The 15,107-nt window shown below is 46.5% G+C and overlaps 2 protein-coding genes across 30 annotated transcripts; both read left to right on the top strand.

Annotated features, from left to right (window-relative positions):
• Positions 1-1,133: 1,133 nt before the first annotated feature.
• On the top strand, positions 1,134-10,708 carry LOC127591360 (rab11 family-interacting protein 1-like). 29 transcript variants are annotated; one of them, XM_052051439.1, is made up of 9 exons: positions 1,134-1,578; positions 5,721-6,136; positions 6,427-6,995; positions 7,326-7,495; positions 7,580-7,620; positions 7,885-8,827; positions 8,929-9,555; positions 9,717-9,816; positions 9,996-10,708. In XM_052051439.1, exons 1-9 carry the CDS (start codon positions 1,238-1,240, stop codon positions 10,191-10,193), a joined length of 3,405 nt encoding a protein of 1,134 aa, XP_051907399.1. In that variant the 5' UTR covers positions 1,134-1,237; the 3' UTR covers positions 10,194-10,708. The 29 variants fall into 29 exon arrangements, with proteins under 29 accessions (XP_051907399.1, XP_051907405.1, XP_051907403.1 ...); XM_052051426.1 differs by lacking the exon at positions 7,580-7,620 and adding an exon at positions 7,203-7,249 and having other exon boundaries at positions 1,135-1,578; positions 7,397-7,495; positions 7,703-8,827; XM_052051445.1 differs by lacking the exons at positions 7,326-7,495; positions 7,580-7,620 and adding an exon at positions 7,653-7,702 and having other exon boundaries at positions 7,844-8,827.
• A 643-nt stretch (positions 10,709-11,351) lies between these two features.
• Positions 11,352-13,989, top strand: brf2 (BRF2 RNA polymerase III transcription initiation factor subunit). Its single transcript, XM_052051630.1, has 4 exons — positions 11,352-11,611; positions 11,684-11,743; positions 11,935-12,256; positions 13,095-13,989. The coding sequence occupies exons 1-4, from the start codon at positions 11,464-11,466 to the stop codon at positions 13,855-13,857; spliced, it is 1,293 nt and encodes a 430-aa protein (XP_051907590.1). The 5' UTR covers positions 11,352-11,463; the 3' UTR covers positions 13,858-13,989.
• The last annotated feature ends 1,118 nt before the right edge of the window (positions 13,990-15,107 follow it).

The following is a 15,107-nucleotide window of genomic DNA, read 5'->3' as shown; positions in this document are numbered from 1 at the left end:
CAAACAAGACCAATTGAACCTGCGAGGACTGCCGAGAGTCCAGAAATCAGAACAGCACAGTACCGCAAATCACAAGAAGACATCTAGTGGCCACAAGGTAGAACTACAACATCCTTCACTTTCAGTCACTTTCTGCAAAGGGCACTTGTTTGATGCTCTTTTAAAATCAATATCATAACTTCACTCTAAATCCTCCCTCATTCCATGACTCAAAAACGATAACTCTAAAATGAAGGCGCTAAAATAACCACATGTGTGAATGTGAATGTGAAATAAAATTTTGATTGCTGCACGACTTACACTCAGTAGAACCGAGGCAACAATCATGTCGATCTCCAGTGTTATTGTGTGGTCAAAGACAAACGCGGTGCAGTCGAAGCCCTCTTACGTCACTTTGGTAATTGGCTCAAAAGTCTATAAATACGCGTTTGTGAGGCGAGCGCCAGGAAGTGGACTGGTGGCTAAGCATATGTGATATAACGGCACACAATGCACTTTGTGCGTTTCGCGATGGAAATGATCACAATTGAATTTCAGTGCATCGTTTTTGTTCTTATTCGAACGCCTCTCCTTGAATGCTTGCACTTGTGTGTGCTGTGATCAGACAACAGTACACGGCCAAATTTTAAATACAGCCATATATTTTGACATGCTGTATTTAACATAAAAGTATAATTGCAGTGTCGGTACACTCTTCGTGTAGATTTATATACTTTGAGAGATTAGTCTAGCTGTTCTGTATGGCATCTTATCCTTGCTTTCTTTGAGGTAATACTCCGTCATTTTAACTTTAAGCTCATGGATTAAATACTTGAAACACTAGTAGATTATTGCTAGCTGTATCTGTTCTATACATCATATTGTATGTACCATACACTGTATATAAACAATCTCGAATGAACCATACGACTGGAAGAATTTGTAAAAATGGATTAGTTATGCAATAATATATCAATAAGGTTTTGATTTTCTTCAGCATCATCAAATGTTTTTGTAAATGTATATATATATTTTGATCGTCTCTGTCCGTTAGCGATGTCAGGTGTGCGCCATCAGCAGAATTAATTTGTTAGGGCGGGGGCGGGGCTTCGCTGAAACCAGCCCGCCCAGTCTCATCTTAACCACTCCCACTCCGTCCTATCCCAATGCCCGGCCAGTATCACGCTGTACTTGAGCAACTTTTCCTTGAGCCGGCGGGCCGCCAATTCTCAGCCGCCCAGCGACCACAAACGCCGGCATGTCGTTTCTGGATCAACCCTGGTGCCCCACCAGCGTCCAGGTGACCGTGCTTCAAGCCCGTGGTCTCAGGGCGAAGGGCAAAGGCGGCACCAACGACGCCTACGCGCTCATGCAAGTGGGCAAAGAAAAGTACCAGACTTCGGTGGTGGAGAAGAGCGTGGCTCCCGTGTGGAAGGAGGAAGCCGCCTTCGAGCTGCCGCAGCACGGCGCGGGAGGGGAGCGAGGCACGCTGCGCGTTCACGTCCTACACCGAGCCCTGGTGGGACCTGACAAGCTGCTGGGTCAGGCCGTCATCGACCTGGTGCTGCTCGCACAGGACAAGAGCCGGAACAAGACTGAGTAAGTGCAGGACTTTTGAAATGTCACGTTGACGGGATGGATTAATGCAACCTAGTGCAGGAATGGGTCATTTAAATGTTGGAGTCGGGGCCACCATTTTTCATGAGTGATACTTGGCCATGTAGGACACGCACTTTCTAACCTGACCTGATGTATGACAAAAAATAATATTTTAAAAACCGGACAAAATGCGTGCGTACGTGCAAAAGGTTTTGAGAATAAAATTTTTAATTCGTCAATGAAAAAAAAATCCACTTCCCTAATCCAATGATAATGTTTGAAGCAAACAGGAAAAAAACACAAAAATTCACTCAAAATATTGAAGTACTATATTTGTCTTTCATATCATTCCAAGTCTGCAAAAAAAATATTGGTAGTATAGGGTAATATAGGTAAATATTAATATATAATATATAAATATAGGTAGTGTAAGTGCAACCAAGACATGTCTGCCCTCTAGTGGTGTGTGGTGATATTACAACTTAAAACTACAGCTGACAGCTGCATATTTGTAGTTTGGCACCCATGGATTTGAATATTCAGATTTTTTTCAGAAAACAATGAATATTGAAAGTTTATCGAGGATTTATTATTTTTTTTAATAGAAACAAGGGGCCACTCAGTCTGGTTGCGGGCCACCCAAAAAAATTACTGCACAGAAGTCTTATTTTCTTCAAGTCTTACAAAATAAAGGCCACCACGCAAAAACGCTTTATGTAGGACCCCGGTAACTCAAAACACCGAAATTATTTTTGCACGCCGAAGAGCCTAGTTTTACTTGTCATGTGTTTTGTGTGTTAAAATAGTCGCTTATCTTCGCACTTGTATGCCGCATAGAAAGTGTTGTGTCGTGTTCTGCTAAGCTGGTTGTAAGTAGTTTATTCCTCCACCATGTGACCAGCAGCCTGCAGACCAGCCTTCCTTTTTCTCACCTACTTCTTATTACAGGCAATGCAACTCAGTTTTTCACCCCCCCCCCCCCCCCCCCCCCACCCGTCTACTTCCGCCACCACTTTCTGGTCCTTCCTGGTCATTCGCTGCCGTGTTCTTTAAAGGCTTTGTTGCCATTTGGTGAGGTGCTTGCAAGCAGGGTGAGAACGCATATTGCCCGTGAGGTTTTATCGAGGCCTTGCATTCCTGGCTGCTTTATCAGTGAAAAATAAACAGCGGATGACCCGCAAGGTCATTTCTTTGACAAAAACAGTGCTCCTCCACGCTGTTAACGCTCGTGTTCGAATCCAACGTGATTTCATAGAAGCTTCTTTTATTAAGTGTCAACAGTCGCGTCGCATTTTGGTTTGCTTGATCAGTAAAGCGATGGAACTAAAAGATGGACTTTGACATGATCGCAATTTTATGGAGGGTGCCTATTATCAGTGTTATTACTGCCACCAAGTACCGCTCGGTTATGTTTTGATTAGTGTGGGCTTGATAGACAGAGGGCAACTTCCTGCCATTTGTTTTCTTTTTAATTCGGTATCGGTCCGCTTATTTTCCGTTAAATATTAGCGAGCATCCTCACCAGTAATTCCCGGATAATCTGTAAATCGGATTTGCGCAACATCTGCTCAGTGGCTGAGAGTTCAGAAAATAATCTCAAACCAAATGAAATCCGGATCTGTTTCAGTTTGCTCAATGACAATACTTGAAATTGAACATGGAACATCATAAGCACATGGATGGCGCTACATCGGGGCTAGCGGGGGGGGGGGGGGGGGGTCTACAGCCACCTCATACATCTGTGTAGCCTCAGTTAAGACCCTCCAGCATTTTCTTTGATATTCTAAACTATATTTGCAAATTATTTTCTTAGTCCCCCTTTGTATGGGTCAAGCCCCCCTTTAGTACCAGGATAGAAAAAAAAATCCTGGAGCCAGGAAAATCATTTTCAAATGTTGACATAGTAACAGTGTGGCTTTAGCTTTGTGAGCCTGACTAACAATGTGGCTCAGCTGGGGACATCAATGGAATTTAGCAGTTTTGAGGCGCATGGTTGAGAAATAGTTTTCTTAAAGAGGACGCGCAATGGAAAACCGACTTGAGTTTCTTGCATGTCAATAATTTTCCTGTCTGGAGTGCCTGTCCGTACATTTGTGAAACGACACAAACGGCTGCCTTTTTCCGAAAATGTGCCTGCGAGCAAGCTGTTGTGAATTTTGCAGAGTTGTGTGAATTCTTTGTGTCTGGCGATGTCTGCTGCATGTGCCACATGCATGGATCAGCTCCAGCACACGACCTGACAAGTGTAATTTCAGCGGCTTGGTGATAAAGTCCTCATGGGGGCTCTTTTTGTAGTGTGTGTGTGTGTGTAATGTTTTTGATGATGATATGAGGACGGGATATTTTCTTGAGCTTGACATCCTGTTGCTAAAAACACAACACAAGTCATTTAGAGTGTGCTCTAATGTGCATCATTAGTCAAGAGAACAACGTATCAGTTCTCCCAAGTTACGGGAAGCACAAAGTTCTCTCCAGCTCCACCCCGTCCCGTCTCTGATGTCCAAAACCTTGACTGGACACATTGATGGCCTGCTTTGATAAGTTCCTTTCATTTATTTTATTTATTTTTTTGCTGCATGGACACTTGCATCATGCTGAGCCGACTCTTCTCCCGCTCACCCAGCTGTACGTTGTGATAAGAGGTCTCCACCGGAGCAGCCATTGTCTTATCGTGACTACACGCCGCGCAGGGAAGGAAGTGTGTGTGTGTGTGTGTGTGTGTGTGTGTGTGTGTGTGTGTGTGTGTGGGTGTGTGTGTGCGCGCAGAAAGGCGAACGCTTGTTGACAAGGTTGAGTCATGCGCTGAATCTCCACTTTGCACACAAGTGGCAGATTAGTCAGTTTGAAGCCATCATCCTCACCCGGGGCATGAAGTGACAACTTCTCTGACATTTTGGTAACTTCCGCTGTGTAGCAGTTGGGAGTCGCTCACTTCCCTCTTTCATTTTTTTTTTTTAAACTTCTCCTTGTGGGGTTATTTTTCTATCAATGAATTTGTGGTCAAAGCTTGACACCGTCAGCTACAATCTGCCTTTTATTGAAAGTAATTTGTGTGTGCTTATGGTACCTTCAAGGCGACATATTCAGCTTCAAACCGTTCGCAAGTGTCTTCATATTTGTGACTTGCTTTTGTCAAAATACCACAAAAAAAAAGCTGAACAATTACATTCGCACTTTGCTGCAAGATAGCATCGTGATCCAAGCACGTTGACACACGTGATACATTCGAACCACATCTGTTAGTTTTCAAGACGGCTTGACATACTCAATACTTGGCCCCACGGCCCGCAGTTTCAAAATACCAGAGAGACTCCAACACGCACGCACGCACACACACCAACACGCACCCGCATAAAGCGCCTTCCTCATTTCCCCAGGAATCCAGATTTCAGTTGGAGTTGTTTGTTCAGATTTATGCTCGATAAGCTCTTTTTTTTTTATGCCGACTCACGGATTTTTGTGACTTGCCGCCCCTCCCCTCAAGACCTCTCGGACCTCTCACTGTTGTCTCGCCACGTCAGACCTTATTGTCAAGAAAAAAAAAACCCATAAAGATTCTTACATTCAATCTTCACAATAAAAGCATTCGTTCAAACTTTTCACTGCTCCGTTTTTTATTTCCTTTTTGACAAATTTCCAATGGAGTCGTTTTCCATTTGCCAGGAGCCAGGATCATAGTTTCCGTTTAGAACATCGGAGGTAAAAACCTTGTTGTGCACATTTGGAGTCTCCTTTTTTTCCCCTCAACCAAAGCAACGCCTCGCACTTGTTATAAATGGTGGCCAAAAACAAATCGGAAACTCAATCTTGACATTGATTGTCTTCGTGCTCTTTTTCTTTCATTGCTTACGCAAATCTATGATTCATTTTAGCGACGTGTTTTTTTTTTTTCCTTTGTCGCCAACATTGAAAAAGATTGAACATCCAAGTGTCAGAGAGAACTGGCGATGACCTTCGAGGTTGCGTCTATGTGACATCATATGAAGTAAGGTGGCTACCAAAGCTTTAATTTAAAACCGTGACAAGGCTGCCATTGACACTCACTTACAAAGTCAGCTGTCGATTCCATACCCTCTTTAACTATTTTTTGTGTTTTTGAGATTTTTTTTTGTTCTTTGACTCCAAGTGACTCTCGTGCGCAGGTGGTTCAAGTTACTGGACAAGAGCGGCAAGGCGGACAAAGACCGAGGCGAGGTCCTCGTGGACATCCAGTTCATGAGGAACAACATGACGGCCAGCATGTTCGACCTCTCCGCCGCGGGCAAGTCTCGATCCCGCTTGGGCAAGCTCAAGGACAAAGTCCGGGGCAAGAAAAAAGAATGGGAGGCGCCGGCGGCGGCGTCCACGCAGGTTCTCACCGACAGCGAGGAAGAAGAGGACGGGGAGGCGGCTGCGGGCAAAGAAGAGGAGAAGAAGAAGAAACCGAAAATCAAGTCTTTGTTTTCTCACAAGTCTAACCTGCAGAGGAACATGTCGCAGTCCATGTCCATCCTCCCCGCCAAGAACACCCCGCTGAGCGGCAGCCTATCGTCTGGGCTCAATGCCGACGCCTCCGAAGGTCAGTGGGCTCTTTTTCGACGGCTACTGTACACTTAAAAAAAAAAACAAGGAAATTGTGAAACGCGGTGACTATTTGTATTGAGGATTGATCTCGAGTGAGAAAAGTCATTGTAGAGCAGAGGTGGGCAAAATACGGCCCGCGGGCCAAAATGCGGCCCATTGGTCTTTTTAATCCGGCCCACCGAAGGTTGGTCTTCTACTGTACGACTGGCAGTAATTCATCACGGTCTATCAACCACGAGTTTGGGATCCTTGTCAAATCTTCCACTTTGGTACCATCTTTTATAGGTAAGAAGAAATTCAAGTTCATGAAACACAAGCGCTCCGGCAGCTCGGACAGCAAAGAGTCGTCGTCGTCTCAGAAACGTGCAGCTGTGGAAAAGAGCAACCTGTGCATCAATGGGAGTCACGTTTACTGCGAGGAACTTCCGCCGCGCACCGCTCGCATCGGTTCCAACTTCAGTCTGGGCAGCTCGGGACGCGGCTCCATGGAGGACGTTCCGGAAAGCTTCCCGCCGTCGCTCGACTCGCTCCCGGCGATAAGGCAGCACACACCCTGGGAGGAGGAGGAAGAGGTGGAGCAGGAAGAGGAACGGGAAGAAAAGAGCAATGAGAACTTGGACGGCGAGGAGGAGATGGAAGCGAGAGGAGAGTCGGACGGATCCGCTTATAAAGTGAGGGTGAACGACCAGGGGGGGATGACGAGAGAAGGGGAGAGGGATGAAGAGATGGCTACAATTGAGGAGGAAGAAGAAGAAGCGAGAAGACAAGACCTGGAGAAGAGGAGACAGGAGGAGAGGGCGAGAAGAGAAGAACTGGAAAGAGTGACGATGGAAAAGAGGAGACGGGAGGAAGAGGTGAGGAGAAGAGAGGAACTGGATAGATTAGAAGAGGAAGAGAGGAAAAAAGAGGAAGAGGAGAGGGCGAGAAGAGAAGAACTGGAAAGGGTGACGGTGGAAAAGAGGAGACGGGAGGAAGAGGAGAGGAGAAGAGAGGAAGAGGAGAGGAGCAGAAGAGAGGAACTGGACAGATTAGAAGTGGAAAAGAGAAGACGGGAGGAAGAGGAGAGGAGAAGAGAGGAAGAGGAGAGATTAGAAGAGGAAAAGAGGAGGCGGGAGGAAGAGGAGAGGAGGAGAAGAGAGGAACTGGCGAGATTAGAAGAGGAAAAGACAAGACAGGAGGAAGAGGAGAGGAGAAGAGAGGAAGAGGAAAGGAGGAGACGAGAGGAACTGGCGAGATTAGAAGAGGAAAAGAGAAGACGGGAGGAAGAGGAGAGGAGAAGAAGAGAGGAACTGGATAGATTAGAACAGGAAGAGAGAAAACGAGAGGAAGAGAGGAAAAAAGAGGAAGAGGAGAGGTTAAGAAGAGAAGAACTGGAAAGAGTGACGATGGAAAAGAGGAGACGGGAGGAAGAGGAGAGGAGAAGAGAGGAAGAGGAAAGGAGGACAAGAGAGGAACTGGCGAGATTAGAAGAGGAAAAGAGAAGACAGGAGGAAGAGGAGAGGAGAAGAGAGGAAGAGGAGAGATTAGAAGAGGAAGAGAGGAAAAAAGAGGAAGAGGAGAGGTTAAGAAGAGAAGAACTGGAACGATTAACAATGGAAAAGAGGAGTCAGGAAGTAGAGCAGAGGAAAAGAGAGGAAGAGGAAAGGAGGAGAAGAGAAGAACTGGATAGATTAGAAGAGGAAGAGAGGAAAGAAGAGGAGAGGTTAAGAAGAGAAGAACTGGAAAGGGTAACAATGGAAAAGATGAGACGGGAGGCAGAGGAGAGGAGGACGGAGGAAGAGAAGGCGAGAAAGGAGGAAGAGGAGGAGCGAGGGCGATTAGCGGAGGAAAAGAGACGGGAGGAAGAATTGAAGAGGAGGGAAGAGATGCTGCAAAGACGAGAGCTGGAGAGAATAGCGGTGGAAGAGGAGAGGGAAGCGCGGGAGCGGCTGAGGCAGGAGAGTAAGCGAGAGGAAGAGTCGGGAAGAGTAGAGGAAGAAAAGTTGAGGCGGGAGGAAGAGAAGGCAAGAAGGGAAGAAGAGGAGCGGGAACGGTTCGCCGAGGAGAGAAGGAATGAAGAGAAAGAGGAAGAGCGGGAACGACTTGTTGAGGAGCAGAGGAGACTTGAAGAGAAGGCGAGAAAAGAGGAAGAAGAAGAGGAGCGAGTGAGAAGGCGAGAAGAGAAGCAACGCTTAGCGGAGGAGGAACAGCGGCTGGCGGAAGAGGAGAGAGCGATGGAGGAGGAGCGGGAGGGAAGGCGAAAAGAAGAGGAACGCTTGGCAAAAGAGCGAGAGGCCGCAGAGACGCAGGAGAAAGCTTGCCAGGCCAAAAGGGAGGAGCAACAGAGGAGAAAAGAGCAGGAAGAGGAAAGCGGGAAACTTGCCCAGGAGGAGGAACGTCGAAGGGTCCAGGATGCGAGGGGGGAAAACGAGCGGAAGAAGTTGGAGGAGGAAGAAAAGCAACGGCAGGAGCGAGAACCGAGGGAGGAAGCCGAGGAGGAGCGAGAGAGGAGATGGGAGGAGGGCGGCGACGAGAGGAGGAAGGAACCACGCGCGATGCAAGACGAAGCGCAGGAACAGGATCGCCCTCCAAGCGCGGCGCTTGAAAATGCCCAAGTTCATTCCGCCAATCCTTTTGACGAGGACGACATTCCCAACCCGGCGCCGTCGTCCAAAGGCAGCACTACAGACCCCACCGTCGCGCAAAGGTCCGCCCCCCCCAACCCCCACCCCCACGTATAACACGTCTCATTTTGCGCCTTGGCTTAGCAATTGGCTTTCAACTTCTGGCCGTCGCTCTCTTTTGCAGGTGCCGACCGGCCGAGCCGTCGACCGCCGTCGGTCCACGCGAGAAGCGGCCAGCTCCTCGGCCCCCGACGGACGGACGCCACGACCCTTCAGCGCATCCGTCGACGCTTCCCGAGAAGGTCCAAGAAAAGGAGGTGAAAACTGCCAGCGTTCCCCCTCGGCGCTCGGTGCAGACCACGCCCCCACGGAGCACATCTCCCAGCGACGAGCCCAAAGGCGGCGCGATCAAACGCGCCAAAGGTCCCGCGCCGTCAATACCTGCTGCTGAATCCAAGACCGTCCCGGTTGTGCGCCACTTAAATCCATTTGATGATGATGATGATGATGAAGCAAACGCTGCACAAAATGACGCATCCTGCGGCCATCGCGGCTCGGCGTCGCCACTTGTGTCGCAAACTCCCGATTCGGACGCCGCTTCTCAAAGCAAAGTCAAATCTTCGAAAGCGGCCCGTGCGCCCCCGCCCCCCGCCGACACCGCCGCTGCATCTGTGCCCGCTGACACCAAAATCCAAGCGCCCAAAGCTGGTCAGGCTTCGCGGACCCGGGAGAGTCCACCAAAGGAGCCGAAGCAGCGCGGGCAGCAGGGTGGGGGCCTGAAGAAAGAAGCACCTCCCGCACCTTCGCGCAGGTGAAATGACACACGCGCACACACGCCAATAATCTGGCCAATTTTTGAATCTTATCATTTCCACCAGAAATAGATTTTTACGTCAGAGTGAGATGTCACACCACAAAACACGTTCATAAATCCTTATCTTGATTGTTATGATTTTTTTTTTCCCATGGCAGACTTCAGCCTGTGAAACCGCTCAGTGCTCAGGAGCAGCATCCTGTCACAGAGGTCCAAGTCGAAAAAGAGAAATCGGGGGCGAATGTCGGTCAAGTTGAGGTTGGTCACATTTCATTTTCTCGGAGACACGATTGGAATAAAAGATCTGATATTCCACTGTTAGAATGCGTGAAAGATGACGATTGACGCATGATATCCACTTGTCACACTCTTGTCCCCCGCCCCCTGTATGGATTCAAATCCATTTGACATTTTGTTTCATTGGCATGCCATCGCAGGTAAACGTCAGCAAGGAGAAGGGGCCGTACTCGATGCTCACCCGGGAGGAACTCGTCTCTCTCGTGGTAAAGCAGGAGAAGCAACTTCGGGACAAGGACAAAAAGATAGCGGAGCTGGAGCAGTACATCGACAACTTACTTGTGCGCGTCATGGAAGAGCAACCAAGCATTCTCATGTCTCTGAAAAAAGTCATCTAGGTGGATTTGGCCAATGGATTTGTTCGTTGGTGTTGTTTTTGCCTTTCTCTGCACTTCAAACAAATGAGTGGAGGTGCCCGTTTTCTAAATATTCAGCATTCCTGTTCTTTTTGCTTCAATTGATCAGTGCACTCATCGTCAGTCTTAATATGAAATATTGCCATCGTGATTACTATTTTAAAAGCAGAAAATGACTCCTGTCTGCCCTCTTTTTGCAAACGTTTGCCTTTTTGATGCTTCCAACGATGCATTTGTTACATCAACGTATCTTCTTGCACTGATTACTAAATGTTTACATGATCCGATAAAAAGCACTTTACTTGGCTTACGTTAGTTTCTACACCGATTGCAATGTTCTGTTGTAAAGTATTAACGTATGAAATCGAAATGCCAAAAAAAGGATCTTTCCCTCCTGTTGTTTGTATTCACTCTGATGTTTGTATTCACTGCACAAAAACATTGAATCGTTTACCTTTGCCGGTATTGTTACAAGAATAAAGTATTTTCGACAATCAGTGTTGGTGCTTTCTCCGTATCACGTCCCGGTAATGATAAACTGATTTTGATGTGGTTACATACTGAGGATTCTTGTAATATTATGACAAATATTTAATGGAAGGCATGCAACATAATTCTTGTCAAGTTCACAACTCCTTGCGCCATTTTAATATTTGACTTTTTCTCAGAAATATACTACTAATGCTGTTTTTACCGAATAAAAATTAAACGAATACTAAAATATGATTTATCCCCAAAATACACAAAAATATAAACTTGTTTCTATACCGTGTTCTTGGATACATACCATCCCCCGTGACGCTAAACAATTTTTTTCTTGACAATGATTTTGTAAAAGTGTATCGTGCGCTTGGACTACATAATTACTCTTCAAAAATTAAAAAAAAGGCTTTATTTATGCAAAGTTTTGACGATTAGTGTTCAATGTTTTTCAGGCTGGGCCTTATGCTAGTTCAGGTTTTTTTTGTCAGTACAAAAATGTGCGTACATTTGAAGTGTCCACATAAAATGAACAAAAACGAGTATTAAGATAAATAATAACGACGAGAATGTAGTAAAATGTATTATTTTAAAATCCGACTTGATATTTAGTTCATGTTTCCTTTTTCGCGTCGTATGAGGGCGGAAGCTTGTCCTGGCCGGATATTGTATCTACCCGGAACTATTTTGGCGGAGGACCCATCGAAGACGCTGCGGCATTCCGGCGTAGTTTTTGTTGCTGGTGTGACTTGTGAGAATATTTTGTCACAACATGTCCACGGCGGGTTTAAAATGTCCCTGCTGCGGCTCGTCCAGCATTGTGGAGGACGACCATCACACTAACCGTCAGATGGTCTGCGTGGACTGTGGCACTGTGGTCTCAGAGGGGGCTCTCACTCACGATTTTTTCGAAGGCACAGGTAGAACTCGAACAAATAAATCACATGAACGTTTTTGTTCTCGTTATAATTATCCATCTTTTTTGCTTACAGATATCAGCTACAGCCGCACAACAGCTGTTTCTAAAAAGCCATGTTTAAACCAGATCAAAGGTACACATCCGCAGCATGATGATTGTTTGAGTTTAAGACGAGGACACGCTTACCAATTGCTGACATCTTAACCGATGTATTTATGTGGAAACTGCACAAACGCATGCGCTTTTTTTAATTGTTATGTGTATAATCCACTTGGATAATGGCACGACTTTTCTTGACATTCTGCTTTGATCACAACCACGCAGGCCAGCAGCGACTGACGGCCCTCTGCAGAGTCCTACGGGTCAACTCTGAAATCGAGACGCTGTCAAGCACGTATTTCGCGCAGGCTTACGAGCACGAGAGCTTCCTGAACGTGAGCCTGCAGAAGAAAGAGAACTTGGCCGGCTGCTGCGTGCTAGTGAGCTGCAGGCAGCTCAACTGGCCCGTCACCATGGGCACCATCGCCTGCCTGCTGGAGGTAGATATTGCGATGCTGGGCGCCGTCTACCAAGAGATGATGAAGGTTCTCAAGGTCGAGGCACAACTCGTCAACGTGAGCGACGTGATGGAGGCTCATTGTCAAGAGTAAGCATGCATTGTTTCCCAAACTTTACATTTGAAGCGTATCGCCACCAAACAAAACTATCACCAAAGCATACGGACGGTGATCCCTCACCACATTTAACGATTTACTGCGATTATGCGGATCACAGAATCTGTGATCGAACATGCGGTGTAGCTTAACTTTCAGCTCAGTGCGACACCCCCCAATAAGATAATATTTTGCAAAGGAGGTTGTGCGCCTTACTCGGTTAAACACCGTCGGACTCATGAAGTTGAAGAGGCAAAAGATGACAGTCTGTGACGTGCCGCCCCTCAAGCCCACCATCGCAGAGAAGCTGAAATCAGGTGAGTTAAAAAGAAATAAAATAGTCTTGTGCTAACACTATTGCAGCTAACAAGTTCAACTATAACTAAAGCGGTCGGTCAAAACTCAACTGCAAATAGCTAGCTAACATTCGCATGTGTTTTTCCTACCAAGCGAGCAAGAGACATTATTTTCGTGTCCACAAAGCTCCCGCACACTGCCTGAAAAAAGCAGATGAGATCGTTTTCTTCAGCAAGAACTGGTTTTGAGTTTTGTACTGTTCTTGTTGCTAATCTGGGAGGGGTTGTTTTATTTTCTTTGATATCTCCACCACACGGCGCGTCGGTGAGAACTGAGTCATGCTCTGCTGGTGAAGTGTAACCTTCCCCATGTCAACAGAAAATTCATCAGATTCAAATTGAAGTTCAGATGTTTGCTATGAATAGACTACTGGTTAAAAATAGCCATGTGAAAATTCTTCTCTTCTCTTTACCCCAGTTGACTATCTGTTGTTTGGGTTTGTTGATCATTATTTCTTTTTCCTCTCCTTGTCAGGTACAAAATTAGCCCCCTCGACGTGCACGAAGACCTCGCCGAGGACTGCAAGGACTTAAACAAACGAGCCTTGTCCCTCGTGGAGCTGGCGGCCGACTCCTGGATTCTAACCGGCCGCCAGCCCGTCCCCTTAATGACGGCGACGGTCTACTTGGCCTGGCAGTCCCTCAACCCCAATCACATTCGCCTCAAAATGTCCCTGGAGAAGTTTTGTCTCATCGCCAAGGTGAAAAAGAACCGGGTCGCCGTGAAAAGAGTGAGCGAGATCAAGGGGGTCCTTTGCAAACTGGGGAAGGAGATCCCTTGGGTGACGGATCCGGTCACGTCGGACAATGTGGTTAAGCACGTGGGGGATATTGTCAAGAACAGATATGCTCTGCTACGGAGCGCTATGAGGAGCCACGAGGAGGCCATGCAGAATGATCAAGAAGAGGAGGTCAATCCCTCTGAGGCCGATGATCAGACTCCACACGCAACCGGTGAGAATTCAGAGATGGCCGAACAGCCACGGGAAGGTAACGAGTCCAACGCGAATCCCAATCCTGTCCCCAACTGGGGCAAGAGGATGCTTTTTGCGCCACCGTGCGTGATTCACCCCAAGAGACGGAGAGCGGTGATAGAAGGCCTCAAAGATGTGACTGGCGACGAAGATATCTCGGACGGCGAGATTGAATCTTACATCCGCAGCCCACGAGAGGCCAGGGAATTTGCCGTCACGCAGAAGGCTTGGTTGTCACAGAGCGAGGAGGCCAAATGTCAATAATCGGGACTGGCGCGACTGGATTGATTGACTCGATCTGAGATTTTTTTTTTTTTTTCAACCAATTCTTTAATTGGCCATGCGTGTAATTTTTTTTTTTTTTTAGAAGCCTTATTAAAGAAGATACACACAGTATGAGCAGGATTTGTGATGCAATGTGTACACATTTTTAATGTCAATCAAAAAAAAAAAAACAAGCACGAGCAGACGAGGCTTTCTCTGAAACGCACAAATAGAAAATGTCAGCTTTTTGATGTTTATCCAGTTTTTTTAAATGCTACAGTATTCTAATGGAGCATTTTTTCTCTCTCAAAGCACTGACCTTGCAATGTTCATCGTGATGATGGAAGACATTATGCAATCAAATAAAAGTAAAAAAAAAGAAAAACCCGAGGTAGCACGGTGATCATCTGGTTCGCACGTCGGCTTCACAGTGCAGAGATGCAGGGTTTGATTCCGGCCTTCCCGTGCGGAGTTTGCATGCACTCCCCGGGCCTGCGTGGGTTTTCTCCGGGTACTCTTGATTTCATCCCACGTTCCAAAAACATATATGGCAGGTTAACGGAGCACTTTTTTTGTGCCTTGGCGTGCTTGTGAGTGCGGATGGTTGTTCATCTGTGTGTGCCTTGCGATTGGCTGGCAACCAATTCAGGGTGTACACATTCAACTGTTAGCCTGCTTTTACTTAAAACGTTTGAATACAAATACGGTAGCTACAAACGTTTGAGGTAGTGTTGCATCGAAAGAAACAATACGAAATGGATATTCGTGCTTTCCATATGTACGATTTGAACAGGATAGTGTGACAAGTACTATGGATCTTTTAAATGCTTCATTTTTGCTCCCGCCCTCTCCAAAAAAATCTTGAATTATTTATAAACAAAGTGAAGGCATCGTCTGAATCCTTCTCGATAAGAATAAAAAGCTCATTTGCTTACCTGCGATAGGTTCAGTGTGAAGTACCGACATTCAGTGCGTTCACATTCAAGGAGGAGATCTGGCTACCTGCCCAACTAAAAGTAAGAATGAAACAGACCACAATTGTGATTGCATTTTAAAAAAGGGGTCACAATTGTGACCCCCAGATTGACGCCCCTGACCTCACGCATTGTTGTCTTTCATGGCAACACTTCTATGATGCACCTTGCAAAGTTATTCACTCTCAAGGCTGCAGATGAACTCTTTGCGGCTTCCATAACGTGACATCGAAGATGCCTATAGTGCCTCCCATTCCTTGCTTCCAACTTTTCAGA

The sequence above is a fragment of the Hippocampus zosterae genome, chromosome 18 (genome assembly GCF_025434085.1).
Source record: "Hippocampus zosterae strain Florida chromosome 18, ASM2543408v3, whole genome shotgun sequence".
Lineage (NCBI taxonomy): Eukaryota > Metazoa > Chordata > Actinopteri > Syngnathiformes > Syngnathidae > Hippocampus > Hippocampus zosterae.
Note: the sequence above shows the minus strand (reverse complement) of the source record. Positions and strands in the feature narration are given on the sequence as shown.

Excerpts from the sequence above, each read along its gene's own strand:
- LOC127591360 (XM_052051418.1), top strand. The coding sequence starts at position 1,238 with ATGTCGTTTCTGGATCAACCCTGGTGCCCCACCAGCGTCCAGGTGACC. Across the intron at positions 6,137-6,426 it reads CAATGCCGACGCCTCCGAAG|GTAAGAAGAAATTCAAGTTC; the intron begins GTCAGTGGGCTC and ends CATCTTTTATAG. Across the intron at positions 9,817-9,995 it reads CGAATGTCGGTCAAGTTGAG|GTAAACGTCAGCAAGGAGAA; the intron begins GTTGGTCACATT and ends ATGCCATCGCAG.
- brf2 (XM_052051630.1), top strand. The coding sequence starts at position 11,464 with ATGTCCACGGCGGGTTTAAAATGTCCCTGCTGCGGCTCGTCCAGCATT. Across the intron at positions 11,612-11,683 it reads CGATTTTTTCGAAGGCACAG|ATATCAGCTACAGCCGCACA; the intron begins GTAGAACTCGAA and ends TTTTGCTTACAG. Across the intron at positions 11,744-11,934 it reads ATGTTTAAACCAGATCAAAG|GCCAGCAGCGACTGACGGCC; the intron begins GTACACATCCGC and ends ACAACCACGCAG.